This window comes from Pieris napi, chromosome 5, assembly GCF_905475465.1.
Source record: "Pieris napi chromosome 5, ilPieNapi1.2, whole genome shotgun sequence".
Lineage (NCBI taxonomy): Eukaryota > Metazoa > Arthropoda > Insecta > Lepidoptera > Pieridae > Pieris > Pieris napi.
The window spans coordinates 10853260-10880497 of NC_062238.1; the positions used below are offsets into that span (position 1 = coordinate 10853260).

Genomic DNA, 27238 nt, shown 5'->3' on the forward strand with positions numbered 1-27238 from the left:
AGTTCGTTGAGGTTCACAATCTTTCGACAGTTTACAATCTCGCGAGATAGATTACAAACTAACGGTTTTTACAATTTTACGTTAACATATATGAATTCAAATTTTATCGCAGTCCATTAGTGCATCTAAAAGTGATCAGCATTTTATGCCTGCTAATAGCATAGCATACCGAACTCCGAGGTATACTGGAGTGAAAATATATTAAAGTTCATATATATAAAGTGACAGAGTTTCGGAATTTAAAGGCTATATTATTATTATTATTATTATAGCATAGCATAATATGTACCCGTCGAGATAGAACCCATGATAAATATATAAGTTCTGAAATAAGTTAGGATTATGAGTAATAAGAAAAAAAACATATACCAAATTTTAACTGTACCTATATTGTTAATATTTGTATTATTATTACATGGGTTAGAAAGAGTGGCTTTTTTACTTCGTTTTGACTGAACTATATGATAATCTTGGAGGGTAAAAAGTGGGTGTTGCTGCATGTAACAGCAAATAATACAATAATTCTCGATTCAGTTATTTATTTTCATTTTTCCAAAATATACACAATGAAAATGACTGCTGGTTTAAACCAAACTCGCGACTTAACATCGAACTTCATAGCAGAATATACGAAGACCATAACAGATAATTTGTATATAATGTATGGGCGTGTCTTTTATATGCTGCGAGCAGCTGCGCACGCGACTACTCTACGTAAGATGCAGTAAAATTAGTAAAATCCCTGTCGCTAAGTAAAATATATTTACAAAATAAAACTTTGAAGGAACGCTTTGAAAACATTCAACAAACTTGAGATCGTCTTAACGTAAAGATGGTAAAAGAATTTTTATAGTTAATCAAATTACACAATACCGTAATATTTACATATTTCTAGTTTTTTAAAAGGAAATTGTGCCAAATCACGTTTCACATCTTTCGCAAATAAATAACAATTGAATTTAGCCTAAAATACTTTTCTTCGATAAACAAAACAATAAAAAAATAATTGCATTCAACAAAGCTACAATAACAAATTTAATATAAATTAATATTAAAAGAAATGTACATTTTATACAAAGTTAAAAACGTGACGCATCACTTCAATTCATCACTAGACGCTATTGCAGATAATTCATAATTAAGAGAATAAAATATTGCGTCCATTATTTACATACGTATTATGTACATTGACCTAAAATTATTCGGCGAACCGCCATTGAACTAAAACCTCACGCTGAACGAAACACTAAAAGGTAACTTCAACTCAAATAAAAAATATTCTCGTTCCTTACGGATATTCTTTACCACAAACTATTATAAGATAATTGTGCAATACAATCGTAATATCGCTATATCTATCGCGAAGGCAAGTAGGTGATGTACGCTGTCTTAATTCCTAGAATATTTATAGTGGTGTTACATTTGTGGTCATATTTTGAATACCTCTTGGTACAATTTACTTAACTAAGCCGTTGGCCGCTTAATATTAGCACTAAACATAAGCTTGCACTGTCCGCTCGACTCCGTGAAAATAGGTTTTCACCTAAAGAGGGATTCGACGGAATGTGCATTATTAACTTAACTTCTCAATAGTTGCCTTCCAAACGTTCACTCCGATCGACTTTACCGGACCACTCGCCGTGGTCAATCGTTCTTTGGCATTATTTAGTGAGCTCAATTTCATTAATCTATTTGATAATATTGCACTATGTGATAAAATTTCATGTCAATTCAAAAATATTAATCTAAAATTTCGATTATAATTAGAAAGTGTCGGTGTATGGAGTATGAGTATTATATTCAATATAAATATATTCGCGATCTATACTATTCAGTCAATTGAAAAAAATCAAAATATTAGCCTCTCTCTGAACATTCGACTTATTCGGTCTGCCACTCGCGCAAAGCGGTTCGTTCAGCACACATTCAGCACAATACAATGGGCACCTATTGATTCACTATTAAACAAGCACCTGTCACATTCCGCGATAGCACTGGAAAAGGCGATCACAGCCTTCGATTCCCCGTTTCCTAATAAAAGCACGATGTCGTTTCAAACATGACAAGTCGTCTAAAATTATTAAGCAATTGGGCGTTTGTACGACGTGTTTGTGAAAAACGGCATCGGTCGACAATATGAAATAAAGTCACCAAAATCTGTAGCCACTCGTCTGTATGAAACAATCAGACGTTACATGAAGCTGAGAGAATATTCGGAGAGCGACCGTCAGACGTGCGACTCGAGAGGCGGTCGAGGTGGCGGCACCAGGGAGACCGGCCAAACACCGCCCGTCAAGTCCGGCGAAGACGTACGGGTGTGTCGCGCAGACCAGCCATCTTTATCGAAATCCTTGGTGCCGCCCACCGTGTGCCTGCGTTTTATGCCTCTCTCGGGCATCCCGTTCTTTCGCTTCAACTTTGTCGACCGCCAAGCGCCGGCTTCCCTCCGCCGGACGATGTTCCACTCGCCCTTCTCTATTTTACTCAAACGCTCCCCTTTGTTCAACGACTCGGAGCGTTGCAATCGCTCCACTCGGCAATTGAGGCTCTCAGATCTGAGGACGCGAGTTTCGCTTCTGTCTTCTCTGTTGAGAGATTCCGACCGCTTAAGTTTGGCACAGTCGTCTTCCTTTTCATTTTCCGCGTTGGCCTCTTCGAGCGCTGCGCTGTTCCGTTTGACGCACTCCGGGTTGGAGAGCCGTAGCTTGTAAGTGGGATACGGTCGTTTGTCGTTGTCGGGAAGAGTGCCTCCTCCGCTGGAGTTCTGGGATCTCGTGTCGACGTCCTTCTCGTCGTTGCGTTCCTCGTGACTAGTTTTCTTGGGAATGATACAGTTTTCTTTCTCCGAGTCGTCGCCGTCGTCTCTCGCGAGGCGAGCCCGGGGCCAACGCGCGTCGGGTTCGTCGGCGCTGGAGGAAGAGGAATGACGGTGGTCTCTCGCGAGCCAAGCCGCCTTTAACTCGTGAGCGCGGATCGCCGGAGACACCCGTTCCTCGCGTTCGCTCTGCAGACTCGTCTCGGAGGGCGTGCTCTCGGTGGACTTCGCTTCCTCGTTGTCGTCTTGACATTCGTCCGCGTAAGGAATGCTGCCGTCGTCGAGCGGCGACGAGTTGTTGAGCGTCCGCAGTTTCTGATCGAAGGTACTGGTGAGAGAAGACACTAGATCTCCTGTTCCTAGAACAAACGTTAAAAATAAGCGTGGGAAAAGGTTAAAGTTCACGTTAATCACGAATACAAAAGCATTAATTCCTCGAACAGAGTACGAATGAGGGATGAATGAGGGATGAATGAAGAGTTATGTACATGATGATGACTCCGGATGCACGAGCGTCGCAAGCCGTGCTGTCAGCAGCTGCTGTTAAGCGTTAGTTAGTTATTTGTGGTCTCGGGTCAACGCTATTGTTCACACTCACTCGAGAACTATTTGAACGCTGAGACAGAGAGGTAATTACCGCAACGAAAATAGACATTACATTAGTGCGATGAAATGTTTTCAACAGTAAAACAACATTGTTTGCATATCGATTGTTGTTTCGGTGCCAAGCATTTTTAAAATTGGTTACAATAACTTCTCAAATAGTGTTAAATTAATTATTTTATTGAACCGTATGAGTGAGTATAAACAACAGGTCAGCATTGACATCGTCCGCGTACACGCACACACTTGCAAACGCACGCTCACATTCCTATACCTTTGAATGTGGACAAAAGAAAGGGATTGCTGTGTCTACTCTCTGACGTCAGAACTGGACACCTAATGGGCAAATAGTAGACCTTACATTATAATAATTAAAAAGAAATGCATATATCTAAAACACATTTTATTGGATTTATCTTGTAGCTGCGCCATTATTGCCCGCCCATGCGCCTTTATTCGTATTAAATATATTTGTAACTATTATTATATAGGCAAAACTTACCGTCAATAGAGAAGTTGTTCAGTGTGTGCCGTGAAATCTCCTGCCGACCTCGACTTACATTGGTAATAGTTTCCATCTCGATTCTGTAAAGGAAAATTAATATATCGCAACAAGAAGATATGTATTCGTATAATAATCACATAAAAATCTTTCTGGTATTGATTATTAGTTAGATTTAGCAAAGAAAAGAACCCCACACCAGGATACCCTGTATCGTGGGCAGCTATTCTCTTCCATTTGACATATTAATGATTTTAGCTACTGGATTTAATAAATTCTACAAACCACTTACAATTTTATAATTAAATTACTGTTGTACAAGAGGAATACTTTCGGTTTAAGCATAGGACAGGTTGAGTAGATGTTGTTAAGGACTGTTAGTGAATGTATGACATAAATAGTAATTTAAATCGATAGTGAAAATTGTTTTTAAGAAAGTGGTTAAAGACGAGAGGGCCTCTAAAGAGAAAAAGCGTTGGGCGAAGAAAGTGCGTTTGGGTAGCTTTAGGTTTGCGTTGTGTATATATGGTCGATGTTTGTTTAAAAAATTAGCATATTGTCATTCATTATTGATGTTGGATAGCGAAGTTTTCAAATAGGATATCTTAAGGCGCGTTGGGCACGCTCAATGTAGGGAAAGGTGACACGCAATTTAGTCTAAATGAATCGCCTTGATCTAATTCCACACTTAGTGTTCATTAATTGGAATCCGCACGTAAACGTCAATTAAAGGAAATTGCTACAATTACTATTGTACAAATTAAACAGGACATCTTGTAACCGTTTAAAGACAAGTGTATTTAGTAAAAGGTATATTATATGTATATGTATGTATTAGTGGCAACATAGTTGTGTGGAAACTTGTAAATGTATTTTCGTAACAAAGAATCGTAAAACGACTTCTGGTAATTTAAGCTAACCAATTTAATTGCCAAGAGTTGTTGGACGTTTCAAGAATATTTCTATTTGATAAAGGTATGTTATACACCCTTAAATAAAAAAAAATAATCTTCCAACAACAGAAATGTTTTTTTTTTATTTCTAAAGAAATATTTCAAGAAAAGAAAAGTTTCAATTCTCAATTCAGTAATACTGACTTGTTATTAGCGTCACTCGTGTAGTGTGTGAGGCCGTCGTAGCGCGCGAGGGGCGTGGTGAGGTGCGCGGGGGGCGAGCGAGGCGGGGAGGGGGAGCGCTTCTCGCTCTCCCATTTCTTCTCGCTCTTGCGCGGCTTGCGCTGGATCTTGCGGTTCGCCGCTGATATTATCGACGAGACTATGTCCCTGGTGGACACGTCTTTGCCTAGAAGATTACAGAATTTCATATTTTATTTACAAATAAAAAATGATAAAAAGTAAAAAAAAATTTTAGAATTATTTAAATTTAGAATTTAAAGAAATCTTAGTAATTAGAATAATTGCAAGTACCTTCAATCTTCTTGACGTTGTGTATGAGCAGGTCCCTGGAAGGCGCAGGCGCAGGTGAGAGGGGGTCGGTGGAGGGGGGAGGCTCCGTGGGGGGACTGCCCTCTTCCTCCTCGAAGTACCACGTGTACTGAGGGGAAATATAATATATCATCCATGTGTTATATAAGGAAACTTTAAACATATTATTCTGAAAGCAATAAATTGTATTTTGCAAAAAAAAACTGTTTATACTTTAAAATAGAGTTATTATGACTTAAAAAGGCAGTTTTGTGTTAAACAAATTATTGTTATAAGTTTTTTCTGAAACTAAGAGTGGATAGAAAGTGTTCCTGTTCCACACACTAAATTAGCCTAAATCTTTATGAAAATACTAAATTCCAAATTAAATAAACCACTCACATGCGTAAGAAAAGACTCGATAATCCGGCACTGACTGGACATGTCATTCACCATTGCCAGCATATCATCACTGGCTGCTCGCACGAGCGTCGGGCCAAATACAATAGCGAGGTTACGCGCCTCCATTTTGTTGTGATGCGCCTGCGACGCCACTCGTCTCAAATGTTGAATAAGGTACTTTAGTGTTTCGTAATGAGCCTCTGGTAGCGCTTGTACGAGGCGTCTTAGCTCGCGAGCGCGCTCGGGGGATCTATCCGCAGCTGTAAGATAAGATTTTGTTAATACACGGCTTTTATTTGTGTGATTTATATATATGTCACCGTAAAATTGTTACATTGAATTGAATAATAATACGTTAAATTGTAAGCAGTACGCTGAGGTTCACAATCTTTCGACAGTTTATAATCTCGCGAGATAGATTACAATCTAACGGTGTTTACAATTTTACGTTAACATATACATAAATATTTTTGTTCCAAGGATCTCCTATAGAGTATAGGCCTTCTCCAACTGGCTCTATCTCTCTCTATCGTGAGCATTTATCTCCCAATCTTTCCCATCAACTTCTTTAAGATGAGCTGAGGTGATGCTCACCGAGCAAGAGTGGTCCCTTTTCCTGGTGGTTTTCCACCTTGTTACTCTGTTTGTTCATCTGTCATGCGAGCGGTGCCACGCCCATTAGCCCAAAGCACGATTTATACAGCATTAATTTCAACTTTCATATATAAAGTGCACCGTAATACATATAGACCAGTGCCGATAATTTTTGAAACCAAAAAAAATTACAGTAGGATGAAACCCATTAGGAAGGCAGGGGAATATGATCAAAATGAAAGGAAAAATAAATTACGGTCGATCTGAGGTCGGGAAGGGGTAGGGGGGGGGAGTTATAAGGGTAAAAAACGGTTTACCTCGATTTCCGGCAAAACTAAAAGACCTATTGAAGAAATTTAAATCGCAAAGTTGTAGGTAATAAAAAGATCTAAAACTTTTGTATTTACACATTTTTCACATAACCTCAAAATTGGTGTGAAAAATTCAAAAAACCAAGTTTTTGGTTTTTTATTTTTATCTTTTACAAAACTTTTATTTTTTTAAACGAAATTTGGTGAAAACTTACCTTATTATGTCTCAAATATACTGTAATTTATTTGATTAAAAATATTTATTTGTTCGCCTTATTTTGAATTAATATCGAAAAAACACCCTAATTTTCAATCGAAAATTCTGACGTCAAAATTTCAGCTTTTTTCAAAGGGTTGGTGTGCTTTCAGTTCGTTGAAATCTCTACTTTCCTATGGTAAAAAAATATATATATATTACCATAGAAAATCTTCTCAGAAAATGCAAAACATCGTATTCAGTAACGCCTAGACCCGTCATACCCTTCCCTACTTCTCTATGAATCTTCTTTAAATTATAATCAAATGCCTATTTATTACTATTTTAAGATAACTTATATATACCTGAGTGACCTAAAAAAAAAAGTTTAACCTTTAGATGGGCTAAAATTTTCGTATTTCATAGAGAAGTAAGGAAGGGGATGATAGGTCTGGGCGTTACTGCAAATACTGGTGTAATGGAACAAATAATTTTGTAAAAAACCTACCTATAAACGCAGGATACATCTCAGCGGTAAGTAATGGGTCAGGTAGTCTTCGAAGGTATGCCTTCAAGAGACTTGAAGCGACGTGCACATCTGCCCATCGAGGGTCTCCTTCTGGTGGAGGTTCCCCCCTGTCCAAAGCAGCTGCAAGGGCTGCGACACCTGCTGCATTACCAGGCACTCTGTATACGCCTACTGTTCGAAGACCATAAGCCTGCAATTGTTAAATACATGGTGAATTACTTATGCCCGTAATGCAAGCACTGCCTAACTCTTAGCTGCTAACTACTATTACGTGTGGTAAACAGTATATTGTTAAAAAAGGGCGTATGTACAAAGTACACATGTCAGAAGTGAAACTTCTTTGGCAAACTAATTTTTAAGTCTTGTTCATATTTATACAAATCTAAAACTTTAGATTTTGAGACTTAGAGGGAAGGAAAAAGGAAGATATGTAAGGAATTTAATTGTCAATAAAATATTAAGTGTCGAAAATTAATACAAATTATAAATTTAAAAAAATATCTGTCAATGTCATTTGAGATTTCAATAAATTTTGCATAAAATATTAATATTTCATAAATTCACTTTACGATATTTTAATTAAAAAAAATAGAATTTCTATAAGGTAATTCGCCCTTCTCACTCTGTCTCAATCGCTCTCTCCCTTCTCTTCGAAAAAAACGCTGCACATCTTCGTGACGCTAATTTTATTATTATTGCGTTTCATCCGTAAAAAATTTACCCTCAAGCGCCCTTTCACAGCAAGAAGTTTCACTTCAAAAATAACAATATAAATTCACGAACACTTAGGTAGATATCAGCAAATAAAAAAATATTCTCTTCAACTGCTTACCTCAACAGCTTCAGCAGGTAGTGTAACAGCGCGGGGTACCGTTGGATGACTGGGGTCTGAGGGGCACCGTTCGAGGGGGGCACCGAGCCAACCTGTGACAGCAGGGGGAGCTGGGGGCCCAGCGGTTCCGGGATGCATTCGCCGGAGTTGTTTAGCCATGCGACCCTTCCACGTTTTGTTTTTGGGAGACGAGGGTAGTGTGGGCGTTGGTGGGCCTACCATTGATACTGAAAACAGGTTATATATTTACACTACGGCTTTCTTGGTTCTGTTGGTACAGAAACTCTGCGAGTAAGTGACAGATTTTTTACTTTACAGATTTATTTATTACCTGTAGGTGATCTATTCCTTCCGATCTTCTTGTTCCTCTGTGGCGGGAGGGGAGATGAGCTGTCTGCGGGAGGGGTAGTCGTTGGGGCGGGAAGGGGAGCGGGCTCCGCGGGAGGTGGCTCGGCCGAGTGTCTGCGTAGCGCCGCCAGCCATCTTTGCGCATCTGCAGCACCTTCAGCCTGAAATAAAAAATAAAGTTATTGAAAACTGCTAAATTTGAATACCTTATGTACATCTATATTACATACACCTTTAATTCAAAAAGCAAGAATTTAGTTATGTCTTTTTTTATAGAACAGGGGGCAAACGGTCAGGTGTCTCATCTAATCTTAAGTGATACCGACCTCTCAATCCCAATCGCGAGTGCGTTGCCGGCCTTTTAAGAATTGATACGCACTTAAGACCCTTCTAAAACCAAGCGTAATTACGGCGTAGGATTGAGATTAAATGACTTAGTATTTACTAACAGGATATAATAAAAACAATATCTTTTAATTACTTTAATTTATCACTAACTGAATGTACGCTATATTCAATTGAAATTGAATTATCGATCGCAACAGTATTGGTGTAAAAAATTAATCATACATTGTATTTATTAATGAGATACTAACTTGAAGCAATAATTCTGCACCAGCCGCTGTTGTGACCCGAACCACGTGTTTTCGCTTTGTATAGTCGTCTGCGAGTGCGGCTAGCGAATAGCGGACATCGAGAGCGTCGCGGGAGCTTTCTGCGTTTGCACCTGCGCCGCTCACTGCACCGGGGCTCTAAAACGAAGGAAAAGAGATGTTAACGACAAATTCTTTAATTATATATTATTTACAATGTTAAAGCAATAATGGAAGGAAAACAAGACTTGATTATTGCAGTTAATATTTAAAAATTCAAATAATTAAATTTAAAAAGAAATTACGAAAATATTTTACATTTCTTGCGTGTTACACTACGTAAAATATTAATAAATCAATGGCGCTACAATATTTTTACGTCTGGGCCTCAGATTTATGTATCTGTTTCATGTTTTATCAATCTAATAGGCAAGTAGATGATCAGCCTCCTGTGCCTGACACACGCCGTCAATGTTCTCCTTCACCGTTCGAGCGAATCTTAACAGCGCACATATAAAGTCTAATCTAAACTATGCTACTGTTGAAATGTTATATTATTTATATTCTCTATTAAATCTTCAATGAATCATGTAGACAGGCGCGTTTGATGTGCCTTTACTGAAACGTTTTAGGTAAACAAGTCAGGAATGCAATTACAAAATAGCTAGTACATTTTTCGTACTACTTTTCACTGACTCAATATTCATCTAAAATTCTTTAACAAAGGCGCCCATTATAACTTTTGTGGGTTGCAACTTTCGAAAATGAACTGTGTCGAATTTTAACTTTGTTATATTAGTACGTGTGTTTGAACAACAGTATGAAGTTTGAATATATATATTTTTTAATGGAAGACCCTTTCTGGTGCACCAGTAGGTATTCTGTAATAGACAATATATATTTCGAGTGCTTTGCACAACAAAGTAGTTTATTTTAAATATAATAAAACTCATAGATAAACTTATAAAATAGCATATTAACTGATGTGAAACTGATCTAAAATTATCGTAATTCATGTGCACTTTTTCTTTTTCATGTGTCCTTTTTTTAATATTGTGTCTTTCATTTGTTTTAATTGCTTTGTTTATTTCCATTAGTTTTGTTTAAATAACTCTAAAATGTCTTATGTATGCACTTCTCAAAGTTACCTAATTTTTTTTTCTCACATTGTTTGCCTGGAAGATATCGCTTGAAACCGATAAGGCCGCCGGTTACCCGCCCTCACGTAATTATGTCAATTGTATTATATTTCTGTAGACGCAACGAAGTGTCAAATAAAATCATTAAAAATTTATTCTGATATGTCTTTTAGTACAGCATTAAATTTCAGTATAGTTAGGAAATCTTTTATAATCTTAATTATGAACAAAAATATAACCGTTAGGATAATTTTAAACGCAATTCGGCTAAATAACAAACGTCTCAGTGTGTCAGTCGGTTGTCGCCCGGCGGACGCACGCGCAATAAATTTCAATTTCAATCGAGATCATTCTGTTTAAAATCTAGACACCGGTCCTTGCCCTATAATTTTGCAAATTAGTGTACACTTCACCTTAACTAAGGAATCGCTTTGACAATTGTATGAATGTTATTTTTAAATCAGAAGGAATGTTATTGGCATTGCATTTATTTGAAAAGTTCTATTTTTATGTTGTGACAGTAAGCATAACTCAAAACTATCGAATGGATTTGCTTCAAGTGGGATGTATTTGCTGCTCTCCTAGAGTTATATTGCAGGAAAAGATAAGATGATAAGGAATTAAAAAATATATTATAACAACGCAAATGATATTTCGTACAAATGTGCAAACAGCATCAAAAAACATCGTTATTAAGGTTAATAATAATAATCTTTTTGCAAGAATATGTTATAAAATATAATACAAGCTAACTTTACATATAATGGCGTGTAAATTTGTCTAACATAATTAAAAGGTAGAATTTTACATATTACATTACATTATGAGTAGTCATATCTTATATTATTTTATCACGTTATTTAAATATATTAATACGTTATCATATTATATACGAAAGAGGAATCAATAGATTTCTAAGAAAGATTTTATGAACATTTCCTGTAGTATAAGGATTATAGTTGAAGAGGTTGCAAACAATCTATCTAAAATACACGTCAGCCACACAGCAACTTGTATTTTTAAGTTTTGTTGTTGTAAGAAGAAGAAGAAGAAGTCAGAGAAACACAGAAGCTTTTGCTTATTTTTTCAGACCATTAAAAAATTCTTTTAATTATCTATAGATTCAAAAGTATGCATATATTTGTTATTGTAAGCTTTCAAACACAATTATACGTGTAATTTGTAATCGGCATATTGTCTGGAGCTTTCACCTTCTAATTATAGTAATAAATGTCTACACATTGTCAGAAACGAGCATCAAACAAGCATGACGGTTATTTATCGTGTCGAAAGCTTAGAGAAAGAGTTGAGAAAGTTGCATGAAATGCGATACTATTTTTCAGGATAGTATCTGTTAGCACGCCATTGCAAAACAATTGAATATTGAATTTCATAAATTGTGTCAAATTTGGAATTGACGTTTGACTAGACAAATTTAATTTCACAAGTTATCGTGTATATTATCTATGGTTTTTTTTTAAAGTAAATAGGACTTATATAATACTAATAATAAAGTTTGTCTCTTCACAATATTGCATTTTACAGGTTTACATACTACAGGTAAAAGACTTAGATCTTCTTTTTTTAGTTTAAGACAAAATAATTTTAGACATGAACGCATAAGACCTTCTTTTAATTTTTAATAACTGACTTTATCTATCTAAAGTATATCAATATGAATAAATGCATTTTGATTTGAACTCTTAAAATATATTTATTAACAGGGTCTATGTACTACTATTATCTATCCATATAAAATGTTTCAAGCGTTGCAACGCAATAAACTACGTCCAAACACATACCAGTACAACCACAAATCTAGCACAAAAACACGAAACAAAATCGTTAGTCGCAATCACGTGACTGTCAAAAATAAAGTCCTCAAGATGTCTGACATTAGTGTTGGCGAATATTGCGAAATTTTAAACAATTAACTACGTAATTCACTGTTCCTAGTATTAATGTCTTCCGGGTTAGCGCGTATTTGGGTTACATACATAACGTATTGCGAACGAAAATAAGCATAAACAAGGGAACGTGAGTAACTCTTTATATACGAAATTCTGGAATCTGGTGTGTTCCCTAAAATCATTTTAATTCATAGGCAACGAAGGCAATAGACGCCAAAGATTTTTGGTGCAACAATATTCAGCGAAATCACTTACGTCCTTATGATAGCTCGAGTGACTTAAATAATAGTCCGGTCAATTTAGACATCCAAGGTTACAATAATTCGCACTTGGCTGAATATTGGTAGGATTGCTCTATACACTATTATAAGGGAAATGTGAAAAGTCCTCATCGATCCGGCACGTGCAAAAAAATTTACTCCGGGTCAAAGATCACAAAAATGGGTTTTTCGCGATTTTCAGCAAAATGGTAAGTTTTATCATAAAATTAGTTTATACAAAAATTGTAGATCAGATAATTATCTATGAAAAATGTCTAAATACTTTTTTTCCCAAGAGCAACCGTTTTTGAGATATCACGATTCAAAAAGTTGAAAGAGTTGTAATCGTCATAATATGTATATTGTATAAGTACACCACGTATATACATCACTGAAGCCGTAATACAAGCAATAATATCGTTCTATCGGTCAGTGTGACTTACACATATAAAATATGTTCTTATTGTGTATGTTGTTTAAAATATAAATTTCGGGTAAAAAAAAACCCAGTCCTTTATTTACTACGCCAGTGTAACCTTCAGCAATATCGCTCTGGAGTGAAAACACGTGTTTATTGTAACCTATTTTTTAATTCAAGAGAAAGTAGAAGTTAATGATGATTTAGATTCAGACAGATAAATTTTCTTATTTTTTGTAACTTACACCCCTTTCATCATTTTCAACCCTTGTCAATATCTACAGTTATTCAATAGTTTCAAATTAAACAGAATCAGATCAGTGGAACAGATCAGTGGAATAGGCCTACCGCGGAAACCACATTAAAAAAAAAGCGCTAAGTACACTAGCTCAAAGGTGGCGTGGAAACGTGTGCATATTATGACGATTACAACTCTTTCAACTATTTGAATCGTTATATCTCAAAAACGGTGGCTCTTAGGAAAAAAGTATTAGATTATTAGATAATTATCTGATCTACAATTTTTGTCTAAACTAATTTTATGATAAAACTTACCATTTTGCTGAAAATCGCGAAACACCCATTTTTGTGATCTTTGAACCGGAGTAAATTTTTTTGCACGTGCCGGATCGATGAGGACTTTTCACATTTCCTTTATAATAGTGTATTGAGCAATCCTACCAATATTCAGCCAAGTGCGAATTATTGTAACCTTACCCCTATTTTTTAATCTAATTTGACCGGATTATAAGAGCCTAAATATCACTCTGAGTTATGAACCGTGTGGTCCGAATATGTATGATAACGAATGCGAAATGCTTATTCACTATATGAAACTCATGTTTTTATCAAACTTATTCACTTCACTTCACAAAAATTCATCTACTGTTAATACGAAGAAGGGAAATCGTTTTAATACTGAAATGAAGTCAAAATTAATCAATTGAGAATAAAGATTATGAACAACTTTGACTTACGTAAAAATATACAATAATATAATATATAAAAATATAATATACAGATATAGTTAGTTGCCGCCAGGATTAAGGATACAGGGACCTAAATTTGTTTAACTTTTTAATTTATCCATTTTTAATTATTATTACTATGTCGTTTGGGAATATTATAAACACATTATAGTTTGTATTAAGTATATTCCTGCCATTTGTTGGTATAATTTAGAGAGGTTTACATTTCATTATTGCGGAATAAAATATTTTAAATCGCTAACCATGAAAACGTTTATAAATTAAGCGGAAACAATGACAGCAAAACGCCGCCTACGCACATAATCCAATATTGCAATGAGGACTTATCTCGTAAGACGTATTGTTTGCAAAACTTTCCATTAAGATTTTCAATAAATATTTTTTCAATTTTATATGTCAACTAGCGGACCCGACAGACGTTGTCCTGCATGATATTACAAGCGATTAGGATATTAAGCAAAGTATGAAAGAACCGACTGCAGCGCCATCGCCGGGCTGATTATGTATCTAAAGTCTAAACCATCCAGGGCGGCACCCAAACTTACAAAAAAAAATTCATTCAAATTCAAATCGGTACAGCCGTTTAAGAGGAGTTCAGTGACATACACACGTACAGTATTCTATCTTTTAAGTTAGATCAAAGAGTCCATAGCGGACAAACAACGTGACGCGTAATTTAAATATATAGTCAATTCACACAATTTTATTTTGGATCCAAATAATGTCATAATCACTAATAAAACCAGCCGCGACATGCGTGTATTTCTAAATGAATTCAAAGCTTTTTATTGTAAAAGCCTTAACACAATAAACTAGTTTGAAACGAGTCAATCAACACGTTTTTACACACCGTGAAAATAACAATTAGTACACGCAATAATATCTCTTAAGGACATTGTAATAGACGTGAAAATGGTAAGCAAGACAAAACCCATGACACCAAAATAATGAAGATAAAAACCAACCTTAAATCAAAATTCATAAGACAAAGAGTGCGTAAAATGCTGACTGATGCATATTTTCAATGAAACGTAACTAATGCTAAATGTCAAGAGAGACGGTTAAGACGGGATGGTGCTATTAAAGGAACAGCAGAATTTGAATGGTTTAGAAAGACAGTAACGAAGATACAGCTTATTGTTGATAATTGGTACGAAATGATACTATCGATTTTTTTTTATAAAGAGAGAAGAAATAATTTTTTTATCACTTTATTTACAGTCGACTTATAAGAATAATATTCTGACACATTTGAATAAAATAAATAAATCAGTTGCGCTACAACCTTTTTAGGTGTCGGCCTCAGATTTCTGTATTTGTTTATAACCATTTGTCAATATAATAGGCAAGACGATCAGTCTCCTGTGCCTGACACACGCCGTCGACTTTTTGGGTCTAAGGCAAGCCGGCCTCACGATGTTTTCCTTCACCGTTCGAGCGAATGTTAAATGCGTACATAGAAAGTCCATTGGTGCACAGCCGGGGATCGAACCTACGACCTCAGGGATGAGAGTCGCACGCTCAAGCCACTAAACCAACACTGCTCACTCACTGCTGACATATTTAAAACGTTCTAAATTTACCCAAGCACTATACATCATATAATTTCAATCACAGATCGTAAGTCTTAGAAATAATAAAAAGAACGATAAATTCTTGCGTCCTCCATCTTACATTTCCACAGATTTCGACACATCACTTCCGATCTAAAAAATGATCTCCATCGCGCAAGTCATAATTCAATTTGATACGATACAATCTAAGTATTTTGATTATGTGAGATACTTCTCGGCATTCGGCAACCGCCTCCATCGACCATTGATCACGAACGCTATAAAAATACGCTGGTGTATCAAAAGTTACGTAGTTTGAGTCGCGATATCTTACTAATGGACCTTCGCGAGTATAAGTTTCCGTTGAACTTAAAATAACAATAGTAGTTCCATACAAACAGATATTTTGCTATCAATTATCAGTGATAACCGTAGAAGTGTTGTCGACTATATTGCGAAGACACTTTCCATTAAAAAAGAAAATGAATCGCTCTTGACCCATTGGCGCAATTAGCAGGTCAGCCAGACTGACCCGCTATCGAAAAAGTGATGTAATTTGTACAAGAAAGGTGTGAGACTATTAGCAAAGACCCAATAGACCACTCGTTTCTATTCACAATCAGTTCCTCATTAATAGGCATACGTAACATTTATTGACATAAGTTATTTAATATTGTATTCGTACAATAACATCTGTAGTTAACATCATATGTATTACGCGAATATTCAGATATATATTTTTTTATGTAATAGGAGGCTCATCTGATGTTAGTGATACCGCCGCCCATTGCGTTGCCGGCTTTTTAAAACTTGGTACGCTCTAGAAGGACCCTAAGTCGAATTGGTTCGGAAATACTTCACTAGGCAGCTGGTTCCACATGGTGGTGCGCGGCTTAAACTGCCTTAAGAAACGCTCATATGTGGAACGACGTACGTCGAGGTGAAATGAATGGTATTTTAAATTCTGCCTTGACGTCCGACAATAAAACTCAGCTGCAGATATTTGTCCGAAAAACTCCTCTGATCACTCTCCATGGTAAATGAGGTAGAGATGCAGAGAGACATATATACAAGAAGCTAATGATAATAATGTATTTAAATTCAGTTCTTGGATTTTTTTGACTAATCCTATATTTTAGCGGGCTTTAGTGTGCGACTCTAATCCCTAAGGTTCGATCCCGGCTTTGCATCAATGGACTATCTTTCTATGTGCGCATTTAACATTGGCTGGAACGGTGAAGGTAAACTTTGCTAGGAAACCCGCTTCCCTTAGACCCTAAAAGTCGACGGCGTCTAATCACCAACTTGCCTATTAGATTGACAAATGACCATGGAACGGATACAGAAACCAGAGGTCCTAAAAAGGTTGTAGCGCCACTGATTAATTTTTATTTTATTTTTAATTGAACTGGTAGAGAGATTCTCTATCGACACAAGGTATATGTATTCCTTAAATGAACACTGGCATTTAGTAAAATAATTTATTCGTTCCGTCTTGATCGTGACTAAGAATATCATTACTTAAAGCGTGCTAATTTCTAAAGTTCATCTCATTCGTGACTATTTCTCCGAAATAATCTCTCAATATAAAAAACGTGAAAGTCTTGTATGTTTGTCTATCATCTGAACGGATTCTGACGACAAAGTAATACCGTAAATATAATATTTATGCCGGAGGGGAAAGCAAAATCAATTTTGTTATTACCTATCCACATTGATTAGTTACAAGACTATGTACACGCAATTACATAGAAAGTAGATAAAAAACGAAAAACAGATATGGCGAAATTGACCTCATAGTTGTCGGCTAACATCAACAAATAACACTTTTTGGGTCAATTCTCTAATAGAAGCTTATAATTATCAGAAATGGAGCGACGCAAGCGCAACATCAATCTTCATGTTATCATACCAACGCTATCATTATACACAATTAACTAAATGACATAAAATTTAATCAGGATTTCAATACGTTCACAATGATTTCAGGCTTTGATGGCAAATAAAAAGTAATTATTTAATTAAAAAATAAATGCGTGCATAACTTAAATCTTTATGAAATGTTTTTATTAAATTGTTTATGCATTATCGGTGAGTTATATGCATGCAATGACGAATTGCAGAATTGTTTATATATCTTGCGTATTAAACGCTCCTAAACTTTTCAGTACAAAAAAATATTCCTAATTAAAGACGTGTTTAAATAAATAACATATTATATCAGTACTAGAGTACATACCTGCACCATTTTTACAATCCACACATAATATTCACTCATCGAAGTTAAAGATTTCAAGGTAATACGATTTTCTGAGAATCAGAAATATACCGATGCGTGCACAAATAAAAAGATGTTTACTCAACTGTAAAGCCGATTGGAATAACTCACCAATATATCGGTGTACCAGAGTGTCATGGCTTGGCCGGTATCCATCCGCGTCAGAGCGAGTCGCGACAGCTCGTGGTCATTGTCAACGGTTGGCATCCGCAACACAAAACAATTGTTTTACACAGTTCAATTTTTCACTCGATTTATCGAACCAAATGACAAAAACCGGTAATCGCACTATTTTTTTTAGGTTGGAGAGGAAAGGAGCGATGAACGGGCGGGCGGCGCGCACGCACGTCTGCAGGACTGTGCGCTCTGTCGATCGTCAGCAGAGAAAGTGATCCGGCGCAGACTCCGCGGCGTCTGCCAAATCGGCGTTTTCACGGTTCGAAAACTGATTGTTTTTTCCAGATAAATGGTTTGCTACAATGGGGACATAATCGCGGCGCCATTGTCGCTTGTCACAAGTCTGTGCCGCTTTCTGAGCTACGGCTGTGTTTTTTACACGGAAGTGGTAATTGTGTGAGCAATAAACAGATCGAACTCGGTTACAGCATGCGCGATTCTTACATCAGCGCGACCATAAACACGTAACACACTTTTTACGATTCGCGTTTGTCATCAACGGCTCATTACTATTGCTCGTAAAATTTAGAAGCGTTTCGAAAATTGATTTCTTAATTGTCCTTAGTTATAATCGATGATCGAAATGATAATCCGTGCGATAAACGCATCTCAGCGGAACTCGATTCGATATGCTTTCCACCTACTTCACAGTTTTAAATTAGTGTTTTTCTATTTGTAATCTACAGCCTGTATTAACGGAGCTTTCACTTATTTGACAACAATAAGGAATAAAAATTTCCTTCAAAATCTATGCCAAAGAGAAAATGTGACAAGCATTCGTTCCAAAAAAGATGAATGGTACTGCCAACAAGTTCTGAGAAATAATTATAAATCTACTGTTTTAATATCTTATAACACACTTTATTACGGGGACGCGTAATTGGAGATTTACGGGTCAAATTTTTAAATAAGATTTATTGGTGCGTAATTTTAGTAAGTTCAATGAACACGTTAGTCGGTATAAGATTAAATTTGTCGAGTGATTGCTTCCGTACTAGTATTTTGTTTGACAGAAGTTAATTGGGAGGTTTTCGCACTTTCCGCTTCGGGAAATAGACCGTATAGAACTGTTCACCCGTTAAACATTGGGGCGTTAACCGACCGCTCCTATTTGTTCCTATCATCAACACTTATCTAGGCCCGATATGCTATTTAATTGTAAGAAGAAACGTTCAGGAACTTTACGAAATTTTTGTCAAGCATCAATACGATGTCAGTACAAGACAGAACGAACACATATACATACACATATATATTCTATACACGAATTCTAACCAAAAAACGCGTTTGTGCTTAGGTTAACTTCCACGCAGCACTTCTTAGACTGTCCATACGGAATTGTCTCCATATAATTACGACATTATTATGGTGCATAAATATTTAGTAGTCCTAATCGGTAGGTAATGTGGTTATCAAACCATATATTATTACAGAATATCCCAAAAATTACGTATATAAATGACATGTCATTCCTTGTTTTTAATTCGTTATATATAAATATCGTTCGTAAAATATTATACGCCATAATTAAATAAAAAATAAAATAAAAAGATTTTTCTTGGAAACAGCCATAGATCTTTCAGTTGCTGATAATTTTAGGAGCCGAATATAATTCCTATTACACAATCAATGAAGATTGAATAATGATTAAATCGAAGTGCATTAAGCGTTTTAAGTGAAAGTGAGCTTCCATTGACATCACAATTGATTGATCACTATCTTATTTTGTGACGTCTCGCGTGATTTATGACGAAATCAGCGAATTATTCTGACGCTATTCTGTACGCACTCTATAAATAAAATTTATTTCCGTCATATTTACATACATTTACGTAATGTAACAGGTATTCCTATTTTTTACGACTTCTGTGACTAAGTGTCGAATAAACAATAGTTAAGATGATTCACGGTTTTAAACTGTTTATGCAAAGTGTACTAAGTATTCCTCTATATTGAAAGTAAGTATAACTATATATTGAAATTTCTAATGGTAGATTTGGTCGCCAAACTCCAAAAAAATACATTGTTTCTTCCCATTTTTCGTCATCGTTTCTTGAAGTGGGCGAATGGGAAAAATATATGGTGGAGTTGAGTAGTTTATGTATCCATTTTGAAAGATCAATACACGATTTAAATAACTTCGCTCGATAGAAAAAAAATCCAAACATAGCCAATTTTGACACTTTGAATTTTGTGACGAAAATGTTTATAGAACATGATTTTGAAATTTACTCGATATATTTTATCGCAAGGCAAATCTATTTCAGAAAAAAAAATTGATAAAATTACATTAATTTAATGTTTTACATAACTAATTGTTATTACGGGCCGGCGCGCCTCAGTGCTCCAGATCTCCACTGCGCCCCGCAGTCCACCCCGAGACACTGACACAGCAATTCATGCTCGGATAGGGCCTTAAGATTAGTTAACTACTGAATTAAGGACCCTTAAAAAAAAGGTAAAGTGTCATCTAAGGGTCCTTAAATAAAGGAGTGTACCGGCAACGCACTCGCGAGTCTTCTGTCAGAGTACAGTCCATTTTTCATTTATAAAAAAAAGCATAGGGAACTAATAGACCCTTGTAGCTTGATTATGAACTAATTTAAACAACCGTAGTACGGCTGTGTTTAACCAACCAAGCAAGAGAAGAATTAGTATGCACGCATTGATCGCGTTTCTATTATCTAACGGCTATTATAATAAGAATTGACTGTGGTTTCGAAAGCTGCGGTTTGGTATCAAGTAGGCATTGTCTTAGTCATTACAGAATACTTTTTATACGTATTATTAAATTAAGTGTGGGTGGTATAAGCTTATTTGGCAACATTGAGTCACACTTATATAAGCCTTTGGTAAGCTGTAAGGCTTAGCTAGCGACTGAGCCAGTGCTTTTATTTTAAATATTCAATTCAAAATTTCAATTTAATTACCGTATATAAAATTGAATATTTTATTTACAAATAGGTACCAACTTCAGACAATAGATGGCGTTGATATACAAATAGAAATAGTTTTCTGTCAACTTCATATCGCTGACCACGAACCCGGTATATGTATATGATACTATAAAAAAATATATAATATATCCGTAAAGATTAAAATGTTTTCACCAAAGCCAAACTATTATATTACAATCGATAATTTGCGTTGACGCATGCGGTATTTTAACAGACAATATTCTTTAAATTATTGCTTTCCTTTAACAGTTTACAAATATTATATATTTTGGAATTTGAATAAAAAAATATTATTCATTAATTATTATTTTCGTGAAACATTATTTTATTTTGATAACGTAATGATATATTTTAATAATGTTCATCTTATTATTATAGTATATATAAAATATATTTATATTATAATTAAAGCTTTTGCTTTTAATATGCATAGCGTATTGACGTCATATGAAATAGCACTTCAATCAAAACTAAGAACAATTAATAAGTTAAAAATATCCTTTGTGAATTCGGTAATTGACTGTGAAATTAAATCGAACTAGATTTCTTTATTAAACCGATACATTCAGTTGATTCGAATTTAAACCGGGTCAGCATAGTCGAACGAAATTTTTTTTCGTCTTGAACATTTTGTATACTTGCATTTAACTGGAGAATAATGACAAAAAAGACGGTAACGATGTTGTACAGTCAAAACCGTTTACGACGACATCGTTTAGATTTTAGAACAACATACCGGTTATATTGACCAAAATCAAAGGTCCCGGCGGAATATTGTATTAGGTACTTAATAACAACGTCATCGGCTGTTATGACTATCGGTTTTTACCACCAATTAATATGAGTAGTCCCTTCGATGTTGTTATAACAGATTTTGACTGCATTTAAATCTCCTATTAACTATAATCACTGATTAAGAAACGGAGAAGATCTTAATAGATCGCAAGCTATTGTAAATGTTATTTTTGTGAATATCATCATTATCATAGTATAGTAAAATGATGTTCATTTCGTAACATGTTCCACTCATCCCAGATATGTTACGTCATGATGACGTCACGACTACATTTGGGTCAGGTTTTATTAGAGTCGTGTTTACAACCTATTCCCGTTTTAATCGTGTTGATATTGTAAACGAAATAATTAACTAGTATAGACTTTGATGACTTTATAACTATCAAATCGAACTAAAAATATATTAATAACGCATGAAACTTTCCGCTCCGGTTTGAAATCGATTTAAAGAGATGTTATTAACAGTGCTATGTATTTACAAACAAATCAGTGGCGCTACAACCTTTTTAGGTCTGGGCCTCAGATTTCTATATCTGTTTCATGATCATCTGTCAATCTAATAGACAGGAAGGTGATCAGCCTTCTGTGCCTGACACAACGCCGTCGTCATTTCGGCAATGCAAGCCGGTTTCCTCACGATGTTTTCCTTCACCGTTCGAGCGAATGTTAAATGCGCACATAGTAAGAAATTCCATTGATGCATTAGTGAATGAACCTACGACCTCAGGGATGAGAGCCGCTGCAGCCACTAGGCCAACGCTGCTCTATATTACATACTTAACAAAATCGCGATATTATGCGACAATACAACTCAGTTTCTATAAACAATTACCTTTGCAATAGTATTACACAGACAGAAGCTTTAACAAGATACCTTACTTTTCATCCCTCAGTAATGTGATAACAATAATACTATTAACCTATTTTACACTATTCAAGCAAGGAATTACGGAAGACTATTTCTTTACTTGAAGGAATACACAATATATTAAATTTCGTATGCCTAAATGAATAGTAATGTTTTTTTTAAGTTATACATGAATAGTGACTTCATATATTTTAACCTGTTTTACCCGAACGAAGCGTCTATTGTTACAGACTCTCAACAAAGCTCTTGACCCAGCTTTTAAACCTTTAGCCTATTTAAAAGCCCTGACATGTAAAAAACTTTTAAGCAAAAATAGACATAGATATAACATTTATTACAAACGAACCACACACACAGAAACACACAAAATAATAATAATAAAAAAAATATGGACAGAAGAAAAAAGGAATAAGGTACGTTTAAGTGTGTAATGTCTGTGTGTTGTGGTTGTAACAGGCACTGGCTCAGCATTACGCTGTGGAGCAGACACAACAGTTAGTCAAAATCAAAATACGTTTATTCAATTTAGATGCTTCTTAGAGCATGCTTATGAATGTCAGCAACGTTTACAAAATTCACGAAAGAGCAGGACTACGCCATCCGTTCGCAAAACTACCAGGAGGCCTTGTTCTGAGAAGAACGGGCAAGAAACTCAGCAAGTTTTGCCCTCCCTTTACATTACAATTATTCAAAGGAAAATGTCATAAACCACAACGTCATTAGTAGTTGTACACAAGTTCATAGTTTATTGTTAATAAATATGTGGAAGTATGAGCATACAAACTGTAAGAGAGTCAACAAAGATCGAGACCAGGAGAATTATTCTGGATGAGGTTAAAGGGTTGTAGCGCCACTAGCTTTTGACCAAACAAAAATCTGTGAATACAATACTAAGTAGGGAGAGTATTTAAACCATAAGTTTGTTTTGAAAACAAATAATTAATCATTATTATTATGACAATATGATCATTAAAAATGACATTTGCATACCTATTTTCCTGGCTGATTGTGTGTTTTTTTATAATTAATCAATCTGAATGTACTTCTTTGCAAATAAACGATTATATTTATTACTACGATTTTCGAATTTGCTTAACACCAATTTCAAAGTTATTTAATTTGTGATCTGTGAGAGTCAAGTTTAAGTTTTCATTATGATGATATAAATTGTCCGGTAATTGTTACCATAGTTGAAAGAAATTATATGGAAATAACATCGTCATACCAATATGTTATTGTAATACCAGAGCTGGACTACTTGCAGCTGAGTTTAATCATCGGACGTTAAGGCAGAATACGAAATACCACCCGTTTCACCTCGACGTCCGTCGTTCCACAACTGAGCGTTTTTAAAGGCAGTTTTTGACTAAACTAGCTGCCCACTGAATTATTACCGAACCAAATTGACTTAGGGTCCTTCAAGAAGAGAGCGTACCAATTCCCAAAAGGCCGGCAACGCATTAACGAGTATTCAATGTGAATGGAGGCGGTATCACTTAACATCAGATGAGCCAAAAAAAACCCGTAATAGGTCAATTATTTAAAGCACTTTATATGTAGGTACTTCGTAAATATTTTTTAGTAAATCAAACTATCATTTTAATTAGATCAATACTTTTGAGAAGCCAAATGTCTAAGCAAAATTAATTTTGGACAATTTCAGTAAGTTTGATTATAATTTTAACATTTGGGAATCTTAATACTACATAGTATTAAGATTCCTATATATATAGTATTAAGATTAATGTAAAACAAAAATAAAACAATTTCTCATAACAGCCATTCCAAGAACAATCGGTCAAACATCAATCGCGTTGCAATTATTGTTTATGAACAAAATATTACATCAGTTGTCAGCTAATGACGTATAATTTCGCACATGGTGTAATCTCGCGTCTATTTCTACGTAGCGTGGGGGCATTGACCCCGGCAGCGTGCGCGGGCGCAGACAGCTGATTCTAGGATAACTGACCGACAGGCAACTGCAGTTATCTCGATTGTATACCTGCCTACTTATACCCTATTTAGGGATAATGTTGAGGAAGTATTGATATAACGGGATACGACTCTGATACAGGCTATTTGTAAATTATATTTAACGTATACGCACGTACAAAACAAATAATTATATTTTTAACCGACTTACAAAGAGCGGTATGTTTGTATTTTTTATATAGAACCCCCTGTCCCTCCTGCAAACGGGCATCAACGAGGCTCATCTGAGTGTTACCCATACCCATAGACATTCTCAGAGGGTTCGCGAGTGCGTTGCCAACCTTTTAAAAATTGGTACGCTGCTTTCGTGAAGGACCCTAAGTCGAAATAATTCACTGGGAAACTGGTTCCACATGATGGTGGTGCGCGGCGAAAACTGCTTTAAAAAAACGCTCAGTTGTGAAAAAAGATGATCGTTTAATAGGTAAAGTACAGTAATTACATCAAAAGCGGTTTAGTGTTGACATATTAATTAATAATAATACAAATTATATTACAAAACGAACAAATAGTTAAACTTTACGTAGCATTACTAAAACATATTATGTCTAAAAGTAGTTTTCGGATATAAAACTCAATTTAAAGACACAAAGAGCAAGTCAAATTAATAGCACAAATAAATTGTGTAAACTTCCTGAATAAACACTGAGCCATTTACAATACGCATAATATACAAAGAGTTCGCAAAATGCAGCCACTCAGTCTGGGTGCGCAGGCGCACAAGTGCGGCCATGTGTTCCCCATCTCATTGCGTACACTTAGCTCAGTGTTTTGTATCATTAGGGCTAGTCCATTGAGTTCTACTATTAACTAACGGCTATATATTTTCTCGTTTCGTTTGAAATTTTGAAAATATATATTATATATATCTTATTAATCTATTAAGTATTAAAATATGTTGCGTAGTAAAGCAATTGACATATGTATTACCTTTATATAAATATGTTTATTGTTTTTCTTAAGTTATCAAAATATTTTAAAAGTGCACCTTTTTACTTTTTCTTTAATAAGTACCTTCTCTCAATAAACCCCAAATATAGTCCAAAATAAGAAGTATTACTATGACAAAAAAGGTATATTATTTTCGTTTTTGTGCATAATTCACTAAAAAAAAAATAATAAACTTAAGAATGCTTGGCACACTGTTACATTGGTACAAGACTTACTTATGTACTCGCGTTAGAAGTTATACTTCTTTGGCATAACAAGAAAAAAATCTTTTCAAAAATTTATTTCTACGGTTGTAGAAAAAACGACACTAACAATATAAGAACTAAAATGTTGACTATAGCTAACTTAACGGTGTCGGTTTTTTGTGACGGTGTGCGCGCGCATCGTAAAAATTTACTCTCATAATTTTTCCCTAACGCGCCAAAAGAAGTATAACTTCAATAATAAATAAGACAAGCACTTCTAGGCAAACATAACATACACGAAGAGATTAAAAAATATATATTTTTATTGAAATATTAATTATTTGAAACCAATAAGGAATGACAGCTATATATATTTAACAATTAATCTTAAGTTCCATCGTGTTCTTAGCTTTAGATGCCTTATCAAACAACTATACGATGTTGTAAATGGTTCATGTCGTTTCAATTTAATTAAGTGTCAAGTATACATTTCATAAAACAATGATTGGGTGCGATCAGATGCATTATTTATGTGCCCATCTCGACACTTGGTGGATTGTGTTGTGTATACGTATGTACGACTTATAATGCACTCCTCACCTTGTCATGAATATATCATTCTGATGAGAAAATTGTTGACAATTGTTATGATGAGCGGAATAAAAAGTAGAGATTGAAATGATTCTGTTGTATGTATGGCCATTTTGATAAGCAAACACTCGTGTAGCTTTTACTACACCCGCCCTCGTGAGGGGGGATGTTTGGGCCCGTTCGGGGCATATGCCCCCTTTGGCTGGTGTTTTTGTTCGCACCCTGCGCTGATACAGGGCGGTATGGGGGCGGGCTAATAGCCCTTGGTGAGGGCTTTGGTGAGCACAACCAAGAAAAACATTTTCTATAGAATGCCTAAAGGTTTCTCATGATGCTTGGCTTAAATTGCCGTGAAGTGACCTTATCTGGAGCGTTGTTGAGCCATTACATTCTCACCCCTTATTTAATTAAGAAAAGGTACCAAGAGCTGTAATGTTTTTAATAATTCCGATAGTCAAAGTGTAAGTTACTTAAAAATTATCCAGCTAAGTTAGACGCTCATCTTATAAAGACACCATACTGACTTCTTTGAACAAGATCATATCTAAATTTTCTTCAGATATGTAGTTTATATCTATATCTTAAAACCTATATCCAGTTGGTCAGATGTCGGAAGCATTGGCTACGTGCTTGGGTTGGGAAAACAGCAGTGAGTACCTCCACGTACTTATTCCCGTGAGGCTATATTGTAACTCACTAACTCATTTGAATATAGATAACTAGACTGTCTAATGTCTATATTTCGAAACATCCAGATGAACGCGTTTAATCTTAATATATATAAATTACATGTCACGTTGTTTGTCCGCTATGGACTCCTAAACTACCGAACCGATATCAATCAAATTTGCACACCGTGTGGATCAAACTAGATCCAACTTAAAAGATAGGATAGCTTACATATTAATTTATACGCGCAATATTATTTTATTGCAAAATATTTGTTTATGATTTGATAGTCACAATTCTAATAGATGGCGCTGTGTTGAAAGTACCAACTTTTCACATAAGCTACAATTTAAT

At 35.3% G+C, this 27238-nt stretch overlaps 1 protein-coding gene across 9 annotated transcripts in view; it reads right to left on the bottom strand.

Moving 5' to 3' along the window:
- Positions 1 to 522: 522 nt before the first annotated feature.
- The window catches only part of LOC125049319 (rho GTPase-activating protein 21), a 370956-nt gene continuing 344240 nt past the window's right edge, over positions 523 to 27238 (bottom strand). For 6 of the 9 annotated variants that reach the window (XM_047648473.1, XM_047648470.1, XM_047648474.1 and 3 more), the window contains 9 exons: positions 9153 to 9308; positions 8540 to 8717; positions 8209 to 8435; positions 7356 to 7566; positions 5747 to 6006; positions 5348 to 5474; positions 5018 to 5222; positions 3921 to 4003; positions 523 to 3174 (listed from right to left, as the gene is read on the bottom strand). In XM_047648473.1, coding sequence (XP_047504429.1) covers positions 2228 to 3174; positions 3921 to 4003; positions 5018 to 5222; positions 5348 to 5474; positions 5747 to 6006; positions 7356 to 7566; positions 8209 to 8435; positions 8540 to 8717; positions 9153 to 9308 — 2394 coding nt within the window. In that variant the 3' untranslated portion in view covers positions 523 to 2227. Of the gene's footprint in view, positions 3175 to 3692; positions 3755 to 3920; positions 4004 to 5017; positions 5223 to 5347; positions 5475 to 5746; positions 6007 to 7355; positions 7567 to 8208; positions 8436 to 8539; positions 8718 to 9152; positions 9309 to 27238 lie in introns of all 9 variants that reach the window. The other 3 variants (XM_047648477.1, XM_047648476.1, XM_047648471.1) reach the window with 3 other exon arrangements.